The sequence below is a fragment of the Aricia agestis genome, chromosome 13 (assembly GCF_905147365.1).
Source record: "Aricia agestis chromosome 13, ilAriAges1.1, whole genome shotgun sequence".
In the NCBI taxonomy this organism is placed as follows: domain Eukaryota; kingdom Metazoa; phylum Arthropoda; class Insecta; order Lepidoptera; family Lycaenidae; genus Aricia; species Aricia agestis.
Genome location: NC_056418.1, coordinates 1,607,311 through 1,632,310, shown reverse-complemented (window position 1 = coordinate 1,632,310; position 25,000 = coordinate 1,607,311). Strand labels below are relative to the sequence as shown.

At 38.3% G+C, this 25,000-nt stretch overlaps 1 protein-coding gene and 1 long non-coding RNA gene across 3 annotated transcripts in view; one reads left to right on the top strand and one right to left on the bottom strand.

The window, feature by feature from the left end:
• LOC121732977 (protein real-time) overlaps positions 1–25,000 on the top strand; it is a 68,098-nt gene that overhangs the window by 21,908 nt on the left and 21,190 nt on the right. For both annotated transcript variants that reach the window (XM_042123033.1, XM_042123032.1), the window contains exons 4-5: positions 640–769; positions 1,662–1,838. In XM_042123033.1, the coding sequence (XP_041978967.1) occupies positions 640–769; positions 1,662–1,838 (307 nt within the window). The remainder of the gene's footprint in view (positions 1–639; positions 770–1,661; positions 1,839–25,000) is intronic.
• Positions 2,001–14,039, bottom strand: LOC121732978. Its single transcript, XR_006036470.1, has 3 exons — positions 14,028–14,039; positions 3,042–3,048; positions 2,001–2,249 (listed from the first exon to the last, which is right to left on the bottom strand). It is a non-coding gene; the product is annotated as an uncharacterized LOC121732978 (long non-coding RNA).

Here is a 25,000-nt window from a genome sequence, read left to right as displayed (position 1 = left end):
TTATACACCTTATCCACCCTTCGGGTTACAGTGATGTTATCTTTACAGGGTTTGATGGAAATGGGGACGTTCAAAACGTTGCTTGAAATGTAATATAAGCATTTTTGTGGAAACATTTCATTTCTGTCTTGAAATAAATTTTTCTTTTATTAAATTTCATTCACGTCCAACTCCCTATTTTGGGCGCCAGTTGATGACATTCGCCTTTATAGGGAGATAATGTTCTTTTAGCTATTTTAATTTAATAAGTTAAATCTTTTAGAATCAAATTAATGAAGGTTTCCGTTATATGGTGCTTAATTTTTCTTTCAATAATAAAGTTCACTTGTCGCCCAATGCGGGGCCTACTCGCTCCACGTTGGGCGCCAGTTGATGACAATAGCCTGCCCAATATCATGGGTATGTTTTATACAAGACTTAAATTATGCGGGTATACTCTTATGCCCAGTTTCTGAGGTTTTTTGACAGGAGTTTACCTGTTCACTAGCGTTGTTGTTTGGTTAATTTTTTGACGCTAGCCAATCAAAAGCAATAGTAAAAAAATAAACTTATAATAAGGTTGCGTTGCGGGAGTAAGCCCCACGTTGGGCGCCATAAAAATGGATTACAATTATTATAGTTAACTTTTTTCTTCATCAGGTGCACCCGGAGAACAGTGAGTGGACGTGCTTCGAGCAGAGCGCGCTGCTCGACGTCAAGAACTTCTTCGGTCTCGAAAACACAGTGGAGAAGATTGCCATGAAGCAGTACGCCGCTAATATCTCCAAAGGTAACTATGAGAAATCCATACTTCCATACTTACTAATGTTGTAAATGCGAAAGTATGTCTGTCTGTCTGTCCGTCAGTCTGTCTGTACTTTGCCTCTGTATATACAGCTAGTACAAATCTTATGACTTATGTCTACACATAGGTAGATTTGTACTGGCGTTTTGTGTATTCGCGACTCGCTAGTGTATTGTCTGAGGATAGTAGTCATCTTCTAAAGATATGACTTCGTATATAGGATGTAACAAAACTATGTAATAATGCTTTAGAGCTTAGGATGTGTATGTGTATATATAGAGTTTGCTGTAAAAGTAGCAGCGCTGAAAAAGTAACTTTCCCGTTACAATCCCGGGCACGACTAAGACGAATCAATACAATGACAAAAATAAAACAGAATTTCCGACATTAACGCATGTGATAATTGGTACATAGCTATTGTTTCTCTATAATTGGCTAATAAAGCACATAGGCGACAATTTGTAACGCAAACGTTGACATGGGTATGTAATTACTTGACTTGACTTCATATGCGACTATACTCTTGTGCCACCGCCCTAAATCTTGATACAATATTCGGTATCTACCATAGTTATTTTTTATATATTTTTTTATTCATTAACAAATTACATTGTAAACTAAATATTAAACTTATTTTATAATACTAAATGTGATTTTATAGATTCGGCAACTTCGGTTCTTTTTGTTACAAAAGTGATACAAAACTAAAATCACTCTGTGGGGTAAACAGGAATGTTTGACTATTGAGTAAAGTAGAACTATGTACGATGACCTTTTCCGAGGCACACCTACTGCCGACCACGACACACCAGTGTGCCGCGGCACACACTTTGCGGATCGCTGTTCTACGTATCATAACATTAGCCATCTTGTTTAGGCAAGGAGCTGATCGAGGTGTTCATGAAGGAGGTGGAGGCGGAGGGCGTGGAGTCGCTCCGGCCGTGGTGCGCCGACGAGCCGGCCGCCAACCGCGCGCTGCGCCGTGTCGTCTCGCGCAACACCGAGCCGCTGTCGCCGAGGCCGGTGCACGAGCCGCGGAAGCACTCGCAGCCTGGTGAGTACCGTGACGAGCTTCTGCTGATGATCTATTAGTGCTGACGAGATGGCCTACCAAGCACTTTCGAGCCGAGAGCTGGGGTCTTTCTCCCGAAACTGAATATTCCTACGTCTATTTGATTCAGCTTCGGTCGCAATGACCAAACGTCAATTTCGCGATCCTGTAGCCTTACCACCGAAACTGATATGATTTTGATTTACGAGTAGAATTAGTTCCAAATTGAGCCGCAGCACCACAGTGCGCTAGTATAGCTAGTATAGTAGTAGCAGGGGTGGGAAAAGCCGTTGAGATCGAATTAGTTCCACATTGAGCCGCAGCATGATTTTGCGTTAGAACATATTATGTCGGAAGTAGCAAAAGCTTTGCGATCGAGCTGATTTGATTCTGATTCTGTCGGGAGTAAAGTACCTGGTTAGTTAAAAACTATGCCACCGCACGTTCGTGCGCTAGACTAGATGTACGGGAGTACCAAAATCTACTGAGATCGAGTTGATGAGATTCTCGATTGTGTAGGGAGAATAGTACTGATTTTCTGCAATTTTTATCTACCAACCCCCTTACTAATAAACGTTGTATACTCGTAAGCTTTGAATAGTTATACAGTGTTTTGTTCCTGTCACACAAGTGACATTTTTAATTGGATTGAAGAAGACAAAACACTGTATAACTATTCAAAGCTTATACAGCGTTTATTAGTAAGGGGGCAAAAGTATATTAAACACATTGCAAAGTCTTGACTCTTGCTACCAAATATATTACTATTAACTAGGCATTTAAGCTGTCTCTGCTTAAGGCGGTTCTTGTGTCTTAAGCAGCGCATGGCATAAAGTAGGATTGATGTTATTATACCCAGATAAATTGAACAGAAACTAAGATCGACATTAAAATTTTTATGCGCGTTCATTAAATACGAAACGGGCGTATTTATTTAGTGATAGTGGCGGGAGATAACACGACCTTTGTTGGGACGACGAGGTCTCGCCGCACGCCGGAAGGATGGGAGGAAGTCAATCACATGACTGAATAATCCTCTTGGAACCAGCTCTGGATTTATGTATAGGCAGTATAGGCCATGGATTATGGGCTGCAGCGTCCTATGGCGTCCTAGCGTCCTAGGGCAGCGGCAGAGTTCGTACATAGGGGCGGCAAAATTAAAGCGGCCTATGCTCATAAAATAATACATCCGGCCTTGCTTGGAACCTTAAATCTGATAGCAGAATCTGAATGATTTGTTTGCATTATGTACTCGGAAACTGGACCAGTTGGAAGCCCGCAGAGAACGAAGTAAAATTTATCATCTTGTCAGCAATTATCGAATATTGAAGATATGAAAATGGATATTCAGTTAAAAGTTTTCATACAAATCATTTTCGACTGCGTAGGCCGTAGCGATTACGCTCAGATGTAGAGGAAGAAGAAATACTTGCTACCTACTTTTTATCGCGGTGAAATATAATATGGTTCCTGTGTCAATATGCAATGGTTATACCGTTTTAATGTGTAAGAAACTCCTAGCGAAGTATTAGCGCGTGCAGATAATAAGACACAGGATCTGATGCAATAGTATATCATTAAAGAAGTATGCGCTACCGAGCATGAGGCAAAAACTGGTCATACTGTGAGGAAAAGGCCATACTGTGTATAGATTCAAGGAAATACTTTGTTATAGGCTATAGCACTGTAATACAGTGCAGGTTATGTAACACATTGACTAGTAGTAAAGTCACGACTCGCTTATACTTGAAATAAATAAAGAATAGAACATTTTCTGTATTCCTTTGCCATGTATGTCTAGCATCAGTTCGATTGTGCTTGCGAATGATTTATTACTACCCTCTAAAATCTTGGGAAAATATGACTAGCAGATTATTTTTCGAATACCCTCCAAAATGGAATGTTTTGTTTTGGTGAAAATTATACAGTTTTCATTAAAATCATCTGGCTAGCGTCCAAATACATGCAAACAGTCGAAACAAATTTACCAACCTGCGGTGAATTCTGATACAGAGCTGAGAATGTTTGCGCAAAAAGTTCTATTTCGGTTGTTATTATCAAAACTGTTTGGAATGCCAGCGAACGCCGGAATATGCAGCAACTATGAACATCGTCTATTTTGCATCAATTTGGCTCTCAAACTCTAAAATTGTTTTCGTCCATGGGCGCCGGCAGGGGGGTGCCAGGGGGTGCACTTGCACCCCTTGGGAATCTCGAGATTAACAGGAATTATTTAAATAAAAAGCATTTTGTAACCCTATTACCATGCCGCACAAGGATAGTTCGTAATGTTTCGGCACTAAATGTTTTATGTTGACGTGAATAGACAGTCACTGTTGTTTGTAAAAAGTGAAAAGAAAAGAACAGAAAAAAAAACCAAAATGGAAATTATTTCTGCCGGCGCCCATGTTTTCGTCCTTTCGAAAAGAAATGCTGGAATCTGGATCTAACTAATTTTACATAGAAATGTAATCCTGTTTTATTTTTTCCTAAAATCCCTCTCCAGCTTTTGCAATGATGGATGGATATGAAGCACGTATTAATTATAATCGACGTCGATCTTCTATAGAAATAAAAATACGTGTGGCACTCGCGGACCGCCGCGATAAAACTATCGCATAGCATTTTTTATCAACTTATGCAATTACAATTCGCATACGTCTAGTCACACGCACACAAACACCGTGCCGAAGTCTGGCAACGCCGCACCGATCGGCACACCAGTGTTAGGTTTTTTCGTTACGGAGTTTCTTGACTCAGTCGGCGCGCTCAACATAAAAGCTATGCAATAGCTTAAAATTAATTTAAAATTTTGTTAAGGCCTGTTTCTCCACATCCTGATAAGGCTATCCACCAATTAACTTGACAGATCAAGTATGGAGCATCTGTCAAAAAAGTTGTGAATAGCCTATTAGGCACTTTATCAGAAAGTGGTGAAACAGGCCCTTAGTCTCGCTAAAAATCGGAAACGGCTGAACCGATTTGGCAAATTTAGTCTTGAAATATTCGTGGTAGTTCAGGGAAGGTTTATATTAAGAGGGAAGTGATACGAAGTCCACCGGGGCATCTAAGTAGTAGGCAATAAAATACTACACGTTCCATCGTGGGCCAAGATAGGCCGTAAAAAATAACCTTTTCAGACTATATTTGGAACACCATCAAAAGAAGGGGAAATTCGCTCTTTGATATTTCATCTTTATCCTTTCGTCTATATTCGGAGTCCTTTTTTTTTATGAAATAAGGGGACAAACGAGCAAACGGGTCACCTGATGGAAAGCAACTTCCGTCGCCCATGGACACTCGCAGCATCAGAAGAGCTGCAGGTGCGAAGCCGGCCTTCTAAGGGGTAATAGGGGAGGGTAGGGAAGGGAATAGGGGAGGGTACGGAAGGAAATAGGGGAGGGTAAAGGAAAAGGGTAGGGGATTGGGCCTCCGGTAAACTCACTTACTCGGCGAAACACAGCGGAAGCGCTGTTTCACGCCGGTTTTCTGTGAGGACGTGGTATCTCTCCGGTCGAGCCGGCCCATTCGTGCCGAAGCATGGCTCTCCAACGTCAAAAAATGTCTTCGAAATTATTGACGTGTGAATTTAGAGATGTTTGATGTGGTCATTATTTTGAAGACGGGACTTGGACAGGGGTCACTCGACCTCGTCCTTTGACCTCTCAGGTCCTCTGTAACGCGCGGGTCGCTCTGTAAACTACTCGAGGGTTATGCCAACATAATATACGTACAAATGTCCTTGTGGCAAACACTCGGTCGGGAACTTTCTACGGCTTACACAATTCCAGTGGATTATGTATCTGAATTATACATTAGGTATTAGAATATTATAATATGCGAAATGGACTTAGAACCCTCGACTTAAAACGAGCTCAAAATGAATTAGTTACACTTTAAATAACAGGGCTATCGTCTGGTGACTTCATAATTTACATGGTAACAGGGATAGCATATCACTTTAGTGACAAACAGACCAAGCATCTTGTGACCCTTGGACGTTGTCATGCAAAGCTACTGCCGCATTCATTTCTGCCCCATAAAAGATGATACTTTGATGACAAAGATAGGATCGCAAAAAACAGCAGTTTCTTAAGCGACGTTTTACAAGATGTCTGCATTAGGGCTGGGACACATAAACACGATACGACGTCGTGTCGAACCAGGATGCGGCGTCGTTTCACGATGCGACGTCGCGTCGTGGGAATCTACGACGAGCATCGTAAAAACTACGTCGCGACATCGTAACGTGCAACGATACACGGCACTACGCCGTCGATACAATGCAGGGTGAATTGTCGCAGTTAATTAAGAGAAATGGACCGCACTAGACGCGTCCTGCTCCTGCTGTTGTAAGAAGACTGATAAAGAAAAGACAGAAACCCAGAAGATACTGGATCCACCCATTTCTTTTAGTTTCCTTCTCTGCCAGTTCCTACGACGTGACATCGTGCCGTGTATCGTGGCGCTTTATGATGTCGCGACGTAGTTTTTTACGATGCTCGTCGCAGATTCCCACGACGCGAAACGACGACGCATCGTGGTACAACACGACGTCGTATCGTGTTTATGTGTCCCGGCCCTTAGTTCGGAGGTTGGTCACCTGAAAGCAGCCTTGTAGAGCTGTACATAAGCGATTCAGGATCTTATAATTTACTAAATTTCCACTTACGTATCACGCCGTGTCTGCCGACGTCGGACGTCAATAGATTGGAGAGATAAAACAGGTATAGATAAAACAACCATAACTCCTAAACAGATGACCTTCCAAGTTCGTCGGCAGACGGTAGTGACCGTGTGATCTTGAGACTACTCTCTGGACTAACTCGTGATTCATTTTAACACACTTTTATTATATTATGTATGTAACGGTATTTCTGAGCACGATTTTTCGACAGTATACGAGTATATTTTAAGTCTATGATTTTTACCTATCTCCCAGTAGTCTTATTAATTCGAAACTTTGCATACGTATTAAAAGCCAGTGACAATGCAATAATTTGTAAAAATATGATTAAAATGGCGTGTTCTATTTTTTTCTTTACTTAACTATTATTTATTTACTCGCGTTAATGTACACTAAAGGACTAAACGAATGTGTTATCCAGCCTACCTAGCATAGGCCACTACTAGATATCTCACTCTACATGTTTTCTCGATGTTTGATGATTTGTCTCTTCATCTCTATTGACCATCCTACCTAGCATACGCCAACGAGATATCTCACTCTCGAGAGAATTAAATTTTGACAGTATGAAACGAGTAGTTACTCGTCTCATAATGTCAAAATCTCGACATTATCTCGACCAAACTCAATAAAAATGTGTTATTTCGATGATAAATCTACGCGACAAAAAATTTTTGTCATGCTAGGGTGAATAGAGATGAAGAGACAAACCATCTAACATCGAGAAAACATGTAGAGTGAGATATCTCGTTGGCGTATGCTAGGTAGGCACGACAAACATTTTTTCTCTATCATCGAAATAACACATTTTTATAGAGTTTTGTCGAGATAATGTCGAGATTTTGACATTATGAGACGAGTAGTTATTAATTATCTCGAGAGTGAAATATCTCGTTGGCGTATGCTAGGCAGGCAGAACCTAAACTAGTTCCACACCATCGAAAATGCAGTCGTTTGCGTGTAAAGTAATATGCACACACACACGTCTTAATCTTTTGCTGGTTTTGGCACGGACGCAATGGCGCAATACATAGGATCCTGCAATACTTTGTCTATTGCTGAAAAACTGCATCAAAATTGGTTGAATTGATTCCAAGATATCTAAGGCCTAAGAGGATTTTTTAACACGTTCGTAATAAGGGGGTTGCTATAAGTTTAACGTGATTAGTTTGTCGCTGTGTCATAATGGGCATTGTCCAAAAAAAAATCACATGTACTTTTTATATATTTTTTTTCGTTAAAATAGGGTATTTTAAGAATATAAATTAAATAATTTTGAAATACATTGGCTAGTTTTTTCTCAAAAAAGTTTCGCTCTGACGTCATCATCCGCCGCCAATTGACCTCTGCATATGTTTTAAATTTCCTTTCAATCTTATTTATAATGGCTGGTTCGTCAAATGCAAGTTCTCATTATGTGAAAGCTGATACGAGAAGCTTACCAAAAGTTCGAAACGTAATGTTGGTCGAATTTATTGCTAATTTAACGCCATTGAAGGTCAAACAAAGGTTAAACATATTTGTTCAAAAATATATGTAACTAATGGGTATTTTTTTCGTTTATATACAGAAAAACGATCACTGACCTTATTCCTCGAAATGTTTTTGTAATGAGCAAAATTAAAAAATAATGGACAATCCCCATTTATACTGAATACTGCTTTATACTGAATACTTATCAACATAATTATATAAAAACTAGACCTTTCGCGGGGCTTCGCCCGCGTAAATTAGATATATCACAAATTAGTTCACAAAAAATAGCCTCTGATCCTTCACGTTGTCTACTTCTTATATGAGCCAAATAACAGAAAAATTGCTCTAGTAGTTCGTGAGATAAGCCTTTTCAAATAATTTTCCCCGTTTTTTCCACATTTTCCTCTATTTCTTCGCTCCTATTAGTTTTAGCGCAATAAAATATAGCCTATAGCTTTCCTCGATATATAGGCCATCTAACACTGAAAGAATTTTTCAAATCGGACCAGTACATCCTGAGATTAGCGCGTCCAAATAAGCCCTTTCAAATAATTTCCCCCCGTTTTTTCCACACCTTCCTCTATTTCTTCGCTCCTATTAGTATTAGCGTGATAAAATATAGCCTATAGCCTTCCTCGATAAATGAGCTATCTAACACTGCAAGAATTTTTCAAATCGGACCAGTAGTTCTGAGATTAGCGCGTTCAAACAAACAAACTCTTCCCAATTATAATATTAGTATAGATTAGTATAATAGTATAGATCGCCGTCTTTAAAAATCGATTACGGCAAATTATTATCTGCTAAGTCAGGCCCTCAGTCCTTAACGCCTAATGAAGTGGAATACGATTAGGGATCAAGACACTGAATGTCCGATTTTTTTACTCCCTTCAATATTTTGAACTGACTTGGAAAATATTCAGTAAAAATTGCTTTGACAATCAATCCAATCAGGAAGTTTCAAGGACCTCGGCTTCTGGGTTTTTTTTTAACAAAACCTATCCTACGTCCTTTCCCGGGGGCCGCGAAAGGACGTAGATCGACGATTTGATCAGAATAAGTTCAGTGGTTTAAGCGTCAAGACATAACAAACAGACAGACAGACACACTTTTTCGTTTATAATATTAGTATGAATTGTTTTGTATATACTTTTGTCATTTTGTGGCCCTTTATGCACGTAAAAGAGATGGCCTAATTCTCTACCAGCCTAATAAGATTAATAATTGTAGAGACCATAAAGTTAATATACCTATCGGAATAGAGCAACAATCTCGAGCTGTCAAACGAAACCGAAATTGGTTTTCATCTGTGTGAAAAATATGTGTACGTAATGGCGGCTCTCGACATAGGCGAACGCGTTGGCCAACGCGTCTGCAGACGCGTTGGCCCAATGTGTAGAACGGGCGTTCGCGCGTTGGCCGTAGGTATTTAGACGTTGGCCAACGCGCGAACGCCCGTTCTACACATTGGGCCAACGCGTCTGCAGACGCGTTGGCCAACGCGTTCGCCTATGTCGAGAGCCGCCATAATACGTATACACTTACACAAGCATGATTAACATGAATTCTATGAAATTAAATTATTGTCAACGTGCGGCACGTTCCGACTGGACGTCAAAAAAGAGTGCTGCTGTCATGTATCACCTCTTTTTACCAGGCAGTGTTTGTTACTGATAGTGACATCTCTCTTGCTCAGGCCTTTATTTCTCTATTCCGCTAGGTATATTAATTATTAACTTTATGGTAGGGACACATCCATTATCACGTGATATTTTGTTTTAACGTTTTCTTACCCCCTGCCTCCCCCTTGCGCCTTGGTGATTCCATGAAATGCACCAGCTGTATCATGGTAGATTCTCTTTACTTTACTCTAGAGTCTAGATTATCTACCATATTTTCATGGAATGACGAATAATGTTGTCTATTTGAAATTTTAGTGCACTAATAGAGTTCGAGGGTACATTATACTCATAAGGCCCGATTCGACCAAACTTGAAGTTACACGAGTATAACTATCATGAGAATAATTTTACTCCTTTAATTTACTCTAGGGTATTATCGTTTGCATTTTACCAAGTTACTCAAAGAGTATGAAATAAAATGTCAATTATAGTTGACAATGACACCGACTGTGACAGTTGAACCCTGTTGTGCAACTATTCTCAGTTTAATATTTACTCCACCAAAATAGCCCGTGTAAGTATTTACTCCCGTGTAATTACCTCATTCTTGGATTAGAAGTTGGAAAAACGCAAAACCAGCTTACTCTTAGATTAGGAGACAGTTATACTCGAGTAAAATTTTACTCCAGTTTGGTCGAATCCGCCCTTAGTCGTAACTCGTAACCCCTCAATCATACTCTAACTTAGGATTGCCATCCGTCCGGATTTCCCCGGATTTGTCCTAGTTTGAAGAGCGTCCGGGGTGCGTCCGGTCGGGTTTTTGAAAAGTGTCCGGTTGAAATCCAGACACTTTTAATGAGAGAAATTTAATTTTTAAGTCATGCAGCAATAAAGAAAGATAAAAACTCGCTAAGCATACGTGGGTTTCTAGCACGGACTTGAGTTAGTCAGATTTTTACAAATTCTTGTTGGAAAAGCAAAAATTGGCAAGACATTATCGTAAATACCACAGTATAGCAATATTAGTCCCTACAGTAACGAAACGCCTTTGACGTCGCACGATGCCGCCACCGATGACAGGTACCGAGCAGATATGCCAGGGTTGCCACTTGCCACGAAACGGGAAATAAAATAAAAATAAAATATTGTGCTTGTAATGCAAATGTTATCATTTAATCTGTTTAATCAGCGTGTTATATTTACATATTTATTTATTTTAAAAACTTTATGCACATATAGGTACAAAGGTGGACTTAATGCCGTATGGCATTATCTACTAGTCAACCTTTGGGCGATACAAGGACAAAGTTGTATAGGTGCCAGTCGAGTTGAAAGAGGAAAAGACAGAAAAAAATAATAAATATATATTATACTTATAAAATATATATTGTATAATATTATACTATGCTTATAATATACATATTATCACACATAAAATCCATACTAATACTATAAATGCGGAAGTGTGTCTGTCTGTCTGTCTGTCTGTCTGTCTGTTACCTCTTCACGCCTAAACGGCTGAACCGATTGAGCTGAAATTTGGTACAGAGATACTTTGAGTCCCGGGAAAGGACATAGGATACTTTTTATCCTGGAAAAATGTACGGTTCCCACGCGATAAACTAATTTTGGCGCAACGGAGTTGCGGGCGTCATCTAGTTATATATAAATAAAACCAATAACCATACGTAATATATTATTATATAATAACTATATTATAATAATATATAGTTGATCAATGATGATGCTAAAAATATTATAAATATTAATTTATGCCACAAATTATGAAAACTAAGAGTCTGCCAACTTTTTCAAGTAAAACTCACGTACCCTGCGCTTAAAAGTATCTCTGGTTTTTGACATCCTGATTTACGGAGGAAGAGCGTTCCAGAGGAGAATAGCCTGGATATTAAAAGAAGAGTGGACGGAACTTGACTTGTAAGAAGGGCAACTTTAAAGCTGATTTGAAGTGGATCGGAGGTTATTATCGTGCCTGCTGCAACGGTATTCAAAGTGAGGGGCGAGATATTCGGGAGTATGGGGATGATGCAGCAGTGAATATAGCACACACAGTGACTGTACAGAGCGGCGCTGACGTACTGGTAACCAGTGTAGCTTGGAGCGATACGAAGAAACATGGTCGTATTTTCGAAGGTTAAATATGAATCGGAGGCAATTATTAAACAATCGGTCGAGTTTATCGAGTTTGTCGGCATTAAGATCTAAACAGCACAGGTCACCATAGTTAATTATAGGAAAGATAAGGGACTGGACCAGCAAGGTCTTGACCGGAGTGGAAAGGAAATTTTTGAGCCGGTAGATGAATCGTTCATATTATGTCGTACTGCCAGATATTTACGTGAAACTTTATTTTTAGATGATTTTAGTTCTCTATTTAAAAAATTAATTAATCCATCAACCCCCTAAGCTCAACGGTGAGTGAGACACAATAGAATAACAATAGATTTCCAAGGATCCACGAATCACTATTTACACTAATTAAAATAATGAAGACGCATTCGAAATTTCGAATATATAAAATATCCAATAATTATTCACACGTCAGGTGTAACAGAAGCACTTCAAAACTCTTATTACGTGCGCGGTAAGGGCGCGGTATGTTACACTTGATATGTGTACCTGGGTAGGTAGGTACTAATTAGTATGTAACAGGGTATTTGACAGATTTTTAATTTATTCTATATTGTTTCTCTCCTTGTTACACTTCTTACAACGTAAACAATAAAACAGAGATGCAAATACATGCCGCCAAGGTAAACAAGTAAACTGTAAGCCGATATTTATAAAAATTTAAATCCTTTTTGTTTTTTGAATCAGATTTACATCCGTACACTGAACATTTATTATAATATCCCATTGTTTATAAGATAAGTTATCGTTTTACAACACAAAATTCGTAGACAACGCGCCAACGTCACCCCTGTGGGCACAGGTACACAAACTCCGCGAGTTTGTGTACGCGGGACCGCGCCGCCCGCTTCCCCGCGGGTACCCCTCCGTTGCTCTGCGCAAGTACATTCGTTTCACTACTGTAGGGATATGTCATATTGCTACTCGTATACTGTGTAAATACTGTGTCGTCCGGGGTGTCCGGGGAAATAACCACATTTCGGCCAAATGTCCGGGAATTTTGTCGTGCCTAACCGGCGAAGGGAATTTGGGTGATGGCAACCCTATTCTAACTCATACTTCGTATCAGCACTTAGGATCAGTTCATATTGGAACATCACGAGGCGTCTCGATCCAAATTTGTTATATGAACTAATTATAGTAAACTTTGTTTATACATCGCAACGTCACGTCGCAATGTGAACTTACCCTTTTATTTATATCTATGGACGCTTCACACCACGTCAGTCTGGCATGGTCTGGCCCCGTGGTAAGTACCTGAAGGACTTGTGTTACAGTTACAGCCCAGGTACCAGACAACGGAAATATATTTAATACTTTTATACTTAGATACATATATTTAAGATTTTTATTATATGATACACAAACAAATATTTAATACACATCCATGATACAGGAACTTTGAAAACTTTTTGTTCCGTCGGCGGGATTCGAACCCGTGACTCGCGGCTTGATCTGCCAACGCGCTCACCACTGAGCCATAGAGGACACTTGGTCGTAGATGTTGCAAAAATTCTCCTCTATTGAATAACAGTGAGCCTGGTTCTAATAGACCATCGACGAAGACTATAAAATATAAAGTATCAATTGCTCTAATTACTCGCGGCACATCGATCGCCCCCCGACACCCCCGGCACCTCCACACACCCCCCGACTCCTTAATTAGTCGACACCCGATATCTTTAGCATTGAACGAAGATATAACAAGTGCCAGCCATTGTTGAAGAAATTACAGGAATTTTCTAGAGGGTTTTTGAAATTCAGTCTGGCGCGCTTACACGGATTTACCGAGAAATCCAGGATAAAATATGAAAGCACCAACATTTCTGTATTGGCATTTTCAACCTGGAATGATAAATGGGTTGAATTTGAACTTAAATTGGATATCGACTTTGTAATGTTAGTAGAATGTGGTAGTTCTTTATAATATATATCAATAAGGCTTACTGTACCCCTAGCACGGCCACCTGTAGAAATGCGATAGTATAGACAAGCTGTGGACAACTAAAGGTGCCGTTCCGATCTTTACCGCGGCCAATCGCGACCGACAAAAATTCAATTAAAATGCCACTTTATGACAGACTATAGTATATGTCATAGAGTAGGATATTATTTGAATTTTTATTAGGACTAGAGTCTGTCATAAAGTGGCATTTTAATTGAATTTTTGGGAACGAAAAAAGATCGGAACGCTACCTTAAGTTTATCTCCACACTTTCGCATTTCTACTGGTGGCCGTGCTAGGGCTACTGGAACTTATGTACTGATGAAGTAACACGGTATTTAACGTACGGTTAACTTTTGCCGAATCTGTAAGCGAGTAAATCATTACTCATGAGCCTTAAATACGAAATAACATAAGCCTCGTGGTACAAGTATCGTGTTATAGTACTTAGTTAACAGCCTGAGGTTCCACGTTCCTACAATCTTGAATTAACGACATGAACGAAGGTAAACACCGACCCTTCACGCTTTAGGGCTTTCGTGAACTCACAGGGGATGTCCCAGCTAGAGAATCAGATGTGAAAATAAGAGCTAAATAACGATATTTACTTTTGAGTATAGTTGCACGTATATACCCAAGCGCGTAATAATTACATTTTACTCCTGCCTCGTAGGCAATACGAGGTCTGGATAAAAAATACGCACTTAGTATCTGATAGCAATTCTGTCCCTCGCGCATTTGTAACTAGGTACGTCTTCGTAGATTTTGGGAGAATTTGTAGTTTGGGAACGTATTCTAAGATAACCCTTCTTTACTAGGTAGATTAAATATAGGCTCGTGTAGCATTACATTTTCTTTTTGCGAAATAAACTACCTCCCTAATCCTTACATTTATTTTGTTCCTATCCTCGTTCCGACCTAATCCCTGCTTCCTTATCATCCCTCCCAACAATAATCGTTCTTCTTTCCCAGGCGCGGTCCTCCGTTCCATGTTCATGAAAGGACCACCGAAAGAGACATTTCATGAAAGAACAAAGCCGAAAAATAAAGTGGCCATCCAAAGTGAGCCTCCATCCATTCTTTTGAAGAAAGGACGGATATTTCCAAAGTCGTTTCCGAAAAAGAAAGTCGCAATTAAAACAGAACCTTACCCGATTCCAATAGAAACAAAAATTCCAAGGTTTCCGAAGCAAGCGCCAAATCAAGTTGAACCCCTCCCGAATTCTGGAAAATCCGAAGCCAAGTCTACCTGTCCTAGCTGCAACGAATCGCTGCTAACTTCAGGTCCCACGTACGCATGTCCAGGTGTCGTCCGTCCGTGCTGCCTTTGTCCAAACACTCGAGTGATGACCAGCTGGGACAGTTTACTCCTGGTCCTCATCTGTGTCCTAGTCTTCGCTGCCGTAGCATCGCCTCTGACTATTTATTTGAGGACCTTTCCACCCTCCACTCAAGGGGAGGGAAGTCGACAAGCTTGAAGAACCTGAACGCTTTATGGGTGATTTGAAAAAGTACCTTTTTTGTAATGTCTACGTGTTATAATATAAGGTGTATTGTCCTGGCAAACAATTCAGAGAGATTCAAGAGCTCGGTTCACACGTTATTGTAATTATACGTAAGATATAGAGCTTTTTGTATATATTAGCGATTTGGCTGGTTCATAATGTGTCCTAAAAATCTTAAATAATGGTCTTTCCAATCCTTAACCAAAATGTAGACTGTGCTCTGTAGAGATAGTTAAGTCGAATTAAATTATTTATTATTCATAACTTGCATTATTTACGGCCGTTCCCAATATTTGATCTATCTCTGGTTTTACCCTACTAGAGATAGGAATTGCTCACATTAGACATTAGAGACATATATTTTATGTCAATTGTGAGCTATTCCTATCTCTAGTAGGGCAAAACCAGAGATAGATCAAATATTGGGAATGGCCGTTAGTGCATAATCAATACAAATTACTAGTAATGAAGGATTGCCTTAATTACGCCATATAGAAACAATCATAAAAACATGGTCGCCAACAACTTCACAGAAAATCTTATTAATACCGCGGTTCAAATCACAGCTTTGGGAAAATTTGAGAGAGAGTTCAAATCAAATCAAAAGTTTGGTAATTCGACTCGGATTCAATAGCCAATAAACTCGAAGGGGGTATGTAAAGAAATTCGCTGAACTGAACTTTCCAGATTTTAGGAAGTTTAACTTGACCACATCGAAATATAGAATAGGACAAGAATTTTACCACTCAAATGTAGCTCAAATGACTATCATGAAAACGTAGCTAGAGCAACGAAGTTTGTATAAACGATCCGAGTTTGACAACTGACAGAAAGTACAAAAGTACCACGAAGCGCATACCTAGGTTTCCTGATTTTTTTTACTCAGTTGCTCTTCATGTTCGTCCATCAATAATTCAACTGTGAAGTCCTGTTTAGATCGGTAGTTTGATCAGATATAGAGTAGTTTGACCAGATATAGAGAATAGATCAATCACAATTCACACTACGAAGACATCTCAATGACATATCCATGTGGTTTCCGAAAACGACGGGCAATAAATTCCACAGCAACTCGGGATAAGGGGTGAGGCATGTGTGCAAGGAGACGGGAGGTGCAGTCCTAAGTTTTGTGACATATTTTAAAATAAAAAAAATTATTGCGACATTTAAAATATTGAGGTGGTTTTCATTTTGAAATGTATAAGTAATTGCAAAGTGACATCACACTAGGGTCTCACAAAATATGTGAAGGGTAGAAGCTAGGGTCTGGAAATCGTGTGACGTACTTCATGGGTACCCTAAACATGGAATATATTTGCGCGCTATGACTAGGGTTGCCAACTTTTTTTTTGACAAAAAAAACGTATAAACAAGTTTGGATAGGAAAAAATACAGTAAAAAATACAGGAAAAAATATAAAATTAGGGACAAAAAAAAATATTTTTAAAATTTTATGTTTTTATTGTTTTAAAAACGATTTTTTGTTTGCTTTTAGCACATACTAACAATTTTTTGTTACCTTTAAATATTACAAAGCTTGTTTGACAATCAACATTTTAATTGATTTTTCTTTTTAATTTATTGATGCTCTATTTCGTTCAGCAATTGTAAATCGTAATAATTAAGTACAAATAATGAGAGTAGGCATCACAGTAAAGGTTGAAAATAAAGTATTTTTGCATACTTTATTTGTATGTAAAAGTATAAAGTATAGTTATCAAGAATATAGTAGGATACGTTATTATATGCGTATGGTTGGCAACCCTAGCTATGACGTCACCGCGCTAGTGTGGGCGGCCCTCGGCAGTCGGCCCACGACATTGAACTACCCACTGCTGGCTGTGCAATTATTGTTCCTGAAAGGGACTACGCTGGTTATACATTTTTCTTGGCTATTGTGATGTGTGACTTTAGGGGAGGGGGCCAGGCCCCCACTCATTGTTTATTTCCAAACCAACTAGCAACAGACTAGTTATAGCCACGATTAAACTACCATGGTCTTAACCAGACCAGTAGCTTTGTACCCTTTCGAAAAAAATTTGGCTATTGTGATATTGTAGGTAGTTTTTATGGGTTGATTACATTATATCCGACATAAAAAAAAAAGAATTTCGGTAGTCTATGTAACTTAACTACCGTTTAGTACTCTAGTAATTATTCCGAAGGTGACATAGGCCATATTTTTTTTTTCAAAATTGTGTTTTTTATGTAGGAGTTAAGTAGCAGCTAGGATTATCCTAGCACTGGGATTATCCTAGCCATGAGATGATTATTCAGCTGTATAAAATAAATTACTTTATAATCCCAGTCCAATCCAACACAATGGTAGGATTAAAAAGATCAAACATAAATTCAGTCGACCTTTGTTAAAAATCCATACTAATACTAGATGTCCCGCGCGGCTTCGCCCGCGTAAATTAGAAATTTTACAGAATCCGTAGGTACATTTTCCCATAAAAAATATTTCCCCCGTTTTTCCCACATTTTCCTGAGTTTCTTCTGTCGTATTAGTCTTAGAGTAATAATATAATATAACCTTCTCGATAAATGATGAGTCTTACTCGATAAATGATCTATCTAACACTGAGATAAGTTTTTAAATCGGACCTGTAGTTTCTGAGATTGACGCGTTCAAGCAAACATACTCTTCAGGTTTATAATATTAGGTAGATATAGATTTTTTTTAAATTATCGCTTGACAAACTTGAGTCTCGATCTAAAAGACTATGAAATGGTATAATATGGTAGTGATGATGATGATAATGATGATGAAGAATGTAATTTGCATAGTAGCATATGCTTTCTGTTCTTAAAGCAACGCCGAAACTCCCAAACTTGTATCTATAAAGAATCAGGAATTCTCGCAGCACCTTCCGAACCACGGTATACCAGGTATATCTCGGTGCAAAATCTTACTTGTTGGTAGCATATGCTTAGAATACTTCTCACGAAACCGAAGTCACCACATGTTTCCCTATAAGTTTTGAGGAGTTCCCTCGATTACTTATGGATCCTTCATCAGATCACCACTTTTCTGAATATAATACCAAATTGGGATGATACCCTATATACCAAAAGAAAAATTTTGAAAATCGGTTAACAAACGGCGGAGTAATCGTTGAATATAAGAAAACGAACATAACACCTCCCCCATTTTGAAAGTCGGTTAAAATTGTAGCCTATGTGTTATTTATTTAATATTTTAATCAGCACATGAATTGAATAACAAAATTTTTTTCAAATTAATCGTAGCACCATCTGTCAGGACAAACTAAAATTGAAATAGAATAATATTGAATGCGATGATAGCGCCGTCCGCCGGATCTAATGTAAAACATTCCAAAATCAACAACTCCTTATAAATAAGAAATTAATTGAAAAAACATTTTCCAGTAGACCAAACTGTAAATCTAAACCATTCTCGAATCTCCACGAACACACACAAAAAATTTCATCAAAATTGGTCCAGTCGTTTAGGAGGAGTTCAGTCACATACACACGCACACAAGAAATATATATATTAAGATGTATTACATTTACGTATACACATGAAAAAAACTCTGTCTTTCCGTCTGTTATTCATCAAATCATCGCGCTCAATCATCAGAACCGATTTTGATGTGGGATAAAGTTGTTAGATGTTGACTTAAAATTTGTTTATCGCGCTGAAACAGTCAATTTTCCCGAAATTATATGTCCTTTCCCGGGACTCAAAATGTCTTCGTCCCATTAAAATTTCTTCAGTGGTTTATGTGGGGTAATAGACATTAGACAGACGCACTTTCGCATGTATAATATAAGTATGGATACTCATCCGTACACAAAATAATGAAATGAAATTGTTTTATTTCTAAGTTGGTTAAAAATTAACACGTTGAAAGCCACATAAAAAGCCAGACATGAAGCCTACCACCGGTTCGGGAACTAACCCGGCGAGAGGAACCGCCGTGATGCGCATACAATACAATGAACAATAAACATTAAGAGGAGTCCACACCGCCGTTTTTCCATACAAACGCTGTCCCCTGTTTCCTCCCTGGATAATGCCGGTAGAGTTATGATTTTTTTCCTGAATATCTATGGCCACTATTAGCATGTCCCTATGTTTTCTTTTTTTTTCATAATTTTATTATTAAAAAAGATAAGAACGTCCAAAAACCCAAAAAAAGTAGCAAGATTTTCCTCTGTGTTCAAACACCCATAAAACAAAACTGGCTAAAATATACAAAAAAATAAAACATAGGAACACAGCTCGAGCATTGCTTTAATTTTTAATGAAAAAAGTACTTAAATCGGTTAAGTTTTGGAGAAGGAATCAGCGGACAGCGAATCGAAGATTTTCTGTTCTTTTATTAGAATTTTTGTCGTGTTGTCTCTATCGCGCTCTGCGGTGGGAGACTTGAGATTGGTGAGACAAAAATACATTTTCAAATACCTATTTTTAATTTCTCTCGACCCTGGTGTATCCTCTTAAACAGTCGACTTTCATACGTTGGTTTAAATATACGTAACAGTGGCAGGTGTTAATAGTATTGTAACAACAGCGTTACGCTACTTAGCTCATAGCTCAGTAGCTGTTATGTAAATGTATCGACATTCGGTAATCCTCCTCTATATTATATGACTAGAATGTAGATGATGCCCGCAACTCCATTGGGCGAAAATGGTTTATCGGCTGGAAACCTTAAATTTTTTGGGATACAGACTACCCTATGTCCTTTTCCGGGACTCAAAGTATCTCCATACTAAACAGTAAACATCAAGCTCAGTTAACCGGTTTGAGCGTGAAGAAGTAACAGACAGATACACACTTTCCAAACGGTCAAAAGAGGTAAGAGCTTTATATTCTGGATCTACTGAATCAATTATAAAAATTCTTTCACCAATGGAAAGCTATTGTATAAGCCCGGCCGCACATTGTCCGAAATTTCTGATACGAAATTACAGTTGAACATCTGCGCTGTCTCTTATATTTTGTACTGAGCCGAATGAGCTCGAACTCGCCGGAAGGATATTTCGGATAGTGTGCGGGGTGGCGGCCCGGCGAAATTCAACTGTTTCTGATCAGAATTCGGACGATGTGCGGCCGGGCTAAATGCCATAGATCAGGGTTTCTCAATCTTTCGGCTCCACGAACCCCTGTTAAAATTTCCTGGTGACAGCGAACCCCTTACTAAGTAATGAAATCCCCCAATTCACGCGCCATAAGCCATTAAAATATGTTACTTACTTCTCGGGTTATTAGGTCAAGCGGCGCCCTTACATTCATATTATTCGGAGATGCCAAATATACCTGGATCAATGATACGTCTGCGAGTCCAGACAAAATGGCGGCTGACCTGGTTTCGTCCTGGCCGTGACCCAGGGAACTGCGCAGCCTTCAATGCAAATGCAGTCTTCCTACCTTGACCTTGAGTTGATTATTCGGGAGCAGGACGTAATGGTGGGTACGTAAAGTTCCAAATTTGATTTGGGGATTGTGAACGGCCTGCAATGCAAATGCAACCTTCTTGCCTTAACCTTGAGTTGATTATTCAGAAGTCGTCTGGGAGTGCTTGAAGATAGATCAAGTAATTAGATTTCCAAATTTAAATTGGGACTGTAATGCAAATGCAGTCTTTCTACCTTGACCTTGAGTTGATAATATTAATTCTGAATCAGATTAATCAAAAGCCGTCAGGGAGAGTTTGGAAACTGATCAAGTATCTAATTAGAGTTCCAAATTTGAATTGGGGAATTCAAACAGACGCTGACCATCAACCCAAACTCGAGTTAACAAGGTTGCATTTAATTCAACCTTAACCCGAGTTTGGGTTGATAATTCCTAATCAAAGGCCATCCAGGGTTTGGGGATTGCTAAAATTATTTTAAAATTCGAATGCTTTAACGTTTTTTTTCTGGTCAACAAATTACAAAAGAAAAAGTTGTCTATCATCTTCTTAAATCAAGTTAGAAAATGTACGGCCAGCTCCGAGAGAAAATCGCAACTTTCTAGAACCGGCCTAATTGAGTTTTATGTCTCTTGGCACAGGCTCGTAATTATTTAATAAATTTATAAAAAATCGGTCAAGTGCGAGTTGGACTCGCGCACGAAGTGTTCCGCTATCCTTAGCATTATACAGCAAAATGAGATTTATTTTTTATTATCATGCCTATTGGCCAGAAGAGCACGTGTAAAAGTATTTACTATTTTCCAATCGAACACCGCCCCGCTCCGGCGCGGAGGTACTATTTGGGTCAATTCCTGTCTGACTTCCCGCGGCGCCCCTGCCGTTCGGCGTCTTATATCGTCTTATATCGTATATCTCCCTGCGAGGCTAAAATGGTCGCTTTGAAGAATCATGATATGAATCATAATATGATTCATTTTTCTAAAATCGCAAAATGCAACTCTGCTTACAATTCATTTCTGTATTTTTGTACTGATTTGACATTTGTCAGTTTGACAGTTTTGACAATTCATTTACTGAATTGATTGAGAGGAAATGCTAAATGTGACCATTTTAGCCCCGCTGGTAAAGCAGAAAACATCGGAATTACATTATCTGCCGCACTCAGAGTCCACTCTGAGTGCGGCACATTATTTACTTAATTGTAATTAATTCAAAATTTTGACATAAACCTCATAAATTATCTGTCAAACTCTTCATTAAATTCAAGGTTAATCGTAATTAAATGTCTCTGAGTACGGCGGTATAACTTATAAGATTTTCCAATTATTTACATTAATTAGTAAGCACAAGCTGAGCACTTTAATTGTGGTACACTTACTGAAAAACTATTACGCCTCTCGATTGATTCATATAATAGTATTTTTTATGTGTTATCGGTCAGTCAAGACTTGGTTACTTTTAAAATATATCTAACTAGCGGCCCGCCCCGGCTTCGCACGGGTGGACATTGATTTTTAAATTTACAATTAATTCAAAAATTGTAAATTTAAAATATAATACAATATTTTCCGCCGCTTTGTTTGGGGAAAAGAAAATCTTTGAAATAAGGTAACCTTCGGTGAGGGTACATGAAGATATAGTTTTAAATTCTAATAATTTATTCATGTCAAGATGTATAATATATTAAGCTAGTGGTCCCCAACCCCTTTTTTTATTTTGTTTTTGGAAGTTCCCAATTTTTTTTTTATGCGAGCCGCAATCATTTTTGGTCTTGGTGTCGCGGGTCGCAACAAACATTTTTAGGTTTAAAAAATAACGACTTACAAGTGAAAAAGACTTTCACATTGACTGTATAATATTTTGCCCGTGGGCGTGAATTTCAAATTCTAATAGGCTACAAATAAAGTCCCGGTGGCTCGCATGCGGCCCGCGGGCCGCGGGTGGCGGGTAGCTGTGTAAAGCCCACAACAATCATAATAGTAATATATAATTATAAAATATCTATAAAAATAGCTGTCAGCACTACTGCTGCGGTGTTGAGCGTTTAGTCGCCTACATCACCGACGGTTATTCCCCCCCCCCCCTTCCTTTGACACCAAAAGGTACAAGATTGATTGGCATGTACTAATTTGTCTCTGAGAACAAATACTGGAATTATCCAGCGAAACAATAATAATCTCGGTCTGATATTGAGACAAGATTTATCGAGTCTGAGTGTTTTAGGTTTGCGTTACAAAGTTGTCTTGTCTGATAATATTGTATTATCTGATAAGTTTGATAATAATTTATATCGAGATAAGCCAGATACTGTTGATAAGTCTGATAATATCGAGACTTTGTCAGGTGAAATCTATAATGATAATAATCGATCGAAATGGAATCGATCTAGAACTCTTATTATCAGGAATGTTTTATAAGCAGTAGCTTATCTAAATCGTTTTTAGGGTCATTTAAAACAATAATCTGGCGAATCCAAAGAGGGTTCACCTAACGTCAGTAGGAGAACCTCGGTGCAGGTACTCGGAAAAGCTTCGGGTTCATTCGAAACCTGATTGTTCCGTACCTATATCTGTCACTTTTAGTAAGGGACCAAATTAAATATTGGGGTAGATCGTTATAATCGACTTATATGTCGATAAAATATGTTACGAAAAATATTGAGGGTAGTAACTATCTCGTTACGTAGATATTATTAAGTAAGTTTCGTCATACACTCGCGGTGTATATCGAGTCCCAAAATTGATGCAAGATTTATTTAATAATAAAAATTATATACCGGCAGACATAGTTAATTATAATCGTAGTAGTATATTTAGAACAAAAGGATCGCGCGGGACGCGCATTGGTTGTTAACTGATGAGACTCGCAGTCAATCTAGTTATTAACTCAAAATAGCTGTTCTCTATAAACCGGCAAAGATAATATTAATATTATAATAATAATTATTATGTTTTTTTCTATTTATAGAACAAAGAACGCGGAAAAACGCGCGGTAGTTGCTAATTTTTATTTTTAAACATTGTCGGAGACTCGTAGTCAATCCATACATTATGTTGATTTAAAAAATATCAATATATTTTAAATTTAAATAGTAATTAACTAGTAGTTAATCCCCTCAAACCAGCCAACACTTTATACTTCCATTTTAGATAAATCATCGTCAGAGACACGCGGTCAATTCCGATGCATAAGGATTGTGTTTAGAGACTCGCAGTCAATCCACACATTATGGCGGTTTATAAAATAACTCCCTGTTAACCCCCAAACCAGCCAACGTATAGTTCTATTTATAGAACAGATAAAACATCGTCAGAGATTCGCAGTCAATTCCGATGCATAAAAATTGTGTTTAGAGACTCGCGGTCAATCCACACATTATGGCGGTTTATAAAATAACTTAACATAATTAAACACTTGCAGTAATTAACTTACAACTATTTCTTTCAATCGGACAAACATATACTTCTATAATTCTATTTATAGAACAAATAAAGCATACATAATATTATAGATTGTGTATTTTAAAGACTCGTAGTCCCATCACATTGTACGTTTATTAACTCGTGGTCGCAGTACAAGCCGGTTAGTATTGAATATAATTGGCTCGTCTAGGCCTCGGTAGTGCCTGCCGTTTATTTAAGTATTTAATAGTACTTACATGTATTTTCTTGTTACACGATAAAATAACATTGACTTTAGTTACTTACAACACTGACTCAATTATCTTAATAATAATAACCAGCTGCGCTTTGGCATGGTTACTAAGTATACGTGTTCGCGTTGCCTCGCGTTAACAAAGAATGAGGCACGTCGGAACGCCGTGTGATCGAGCGAGCGTGTAATTTTTCAACTTACCTACATAAATCTTTAAAAAACGCGTTTGCCAAGCAGATATACAGAGGTACTACGTTTGGTTAATTATATATCGAAGAATGAAGCGAAGAAATATAATCTACATTAACTGTACTTAGTAATGAAATAATTTATTTTGATAAGAATTAATGCCATGAGTAAAATAAAGGCATTTAAATGTAGTCCAAAAACATTTCAATATTTTTTAATAAAAAAATGGTTATTGTGCCTCAGCGACCACTTGGGTTATGTGGTCGCTGTTGTGCCTCACTCAACATAGATAGGTATAGTGTGTCGCGGACTTTTTTGTAGATATTTAAAAGATCTACAATTACTTAGAACATTTTATGGTTCTATCTTTTATAGTTTAGGCAGCGTACGCGAAAAAAGTAACATTTCTGGTTGATTTTTTACACCTTGCGTCCGAAAATCCCAAATATCTTACGGAACCCTATTTTTTTCCAAAATAAAATTTAGCCTATGTTCAGCAGAATTAATGTAGGATTCCAATGGTAAAAGAATCTTTCAAATCGG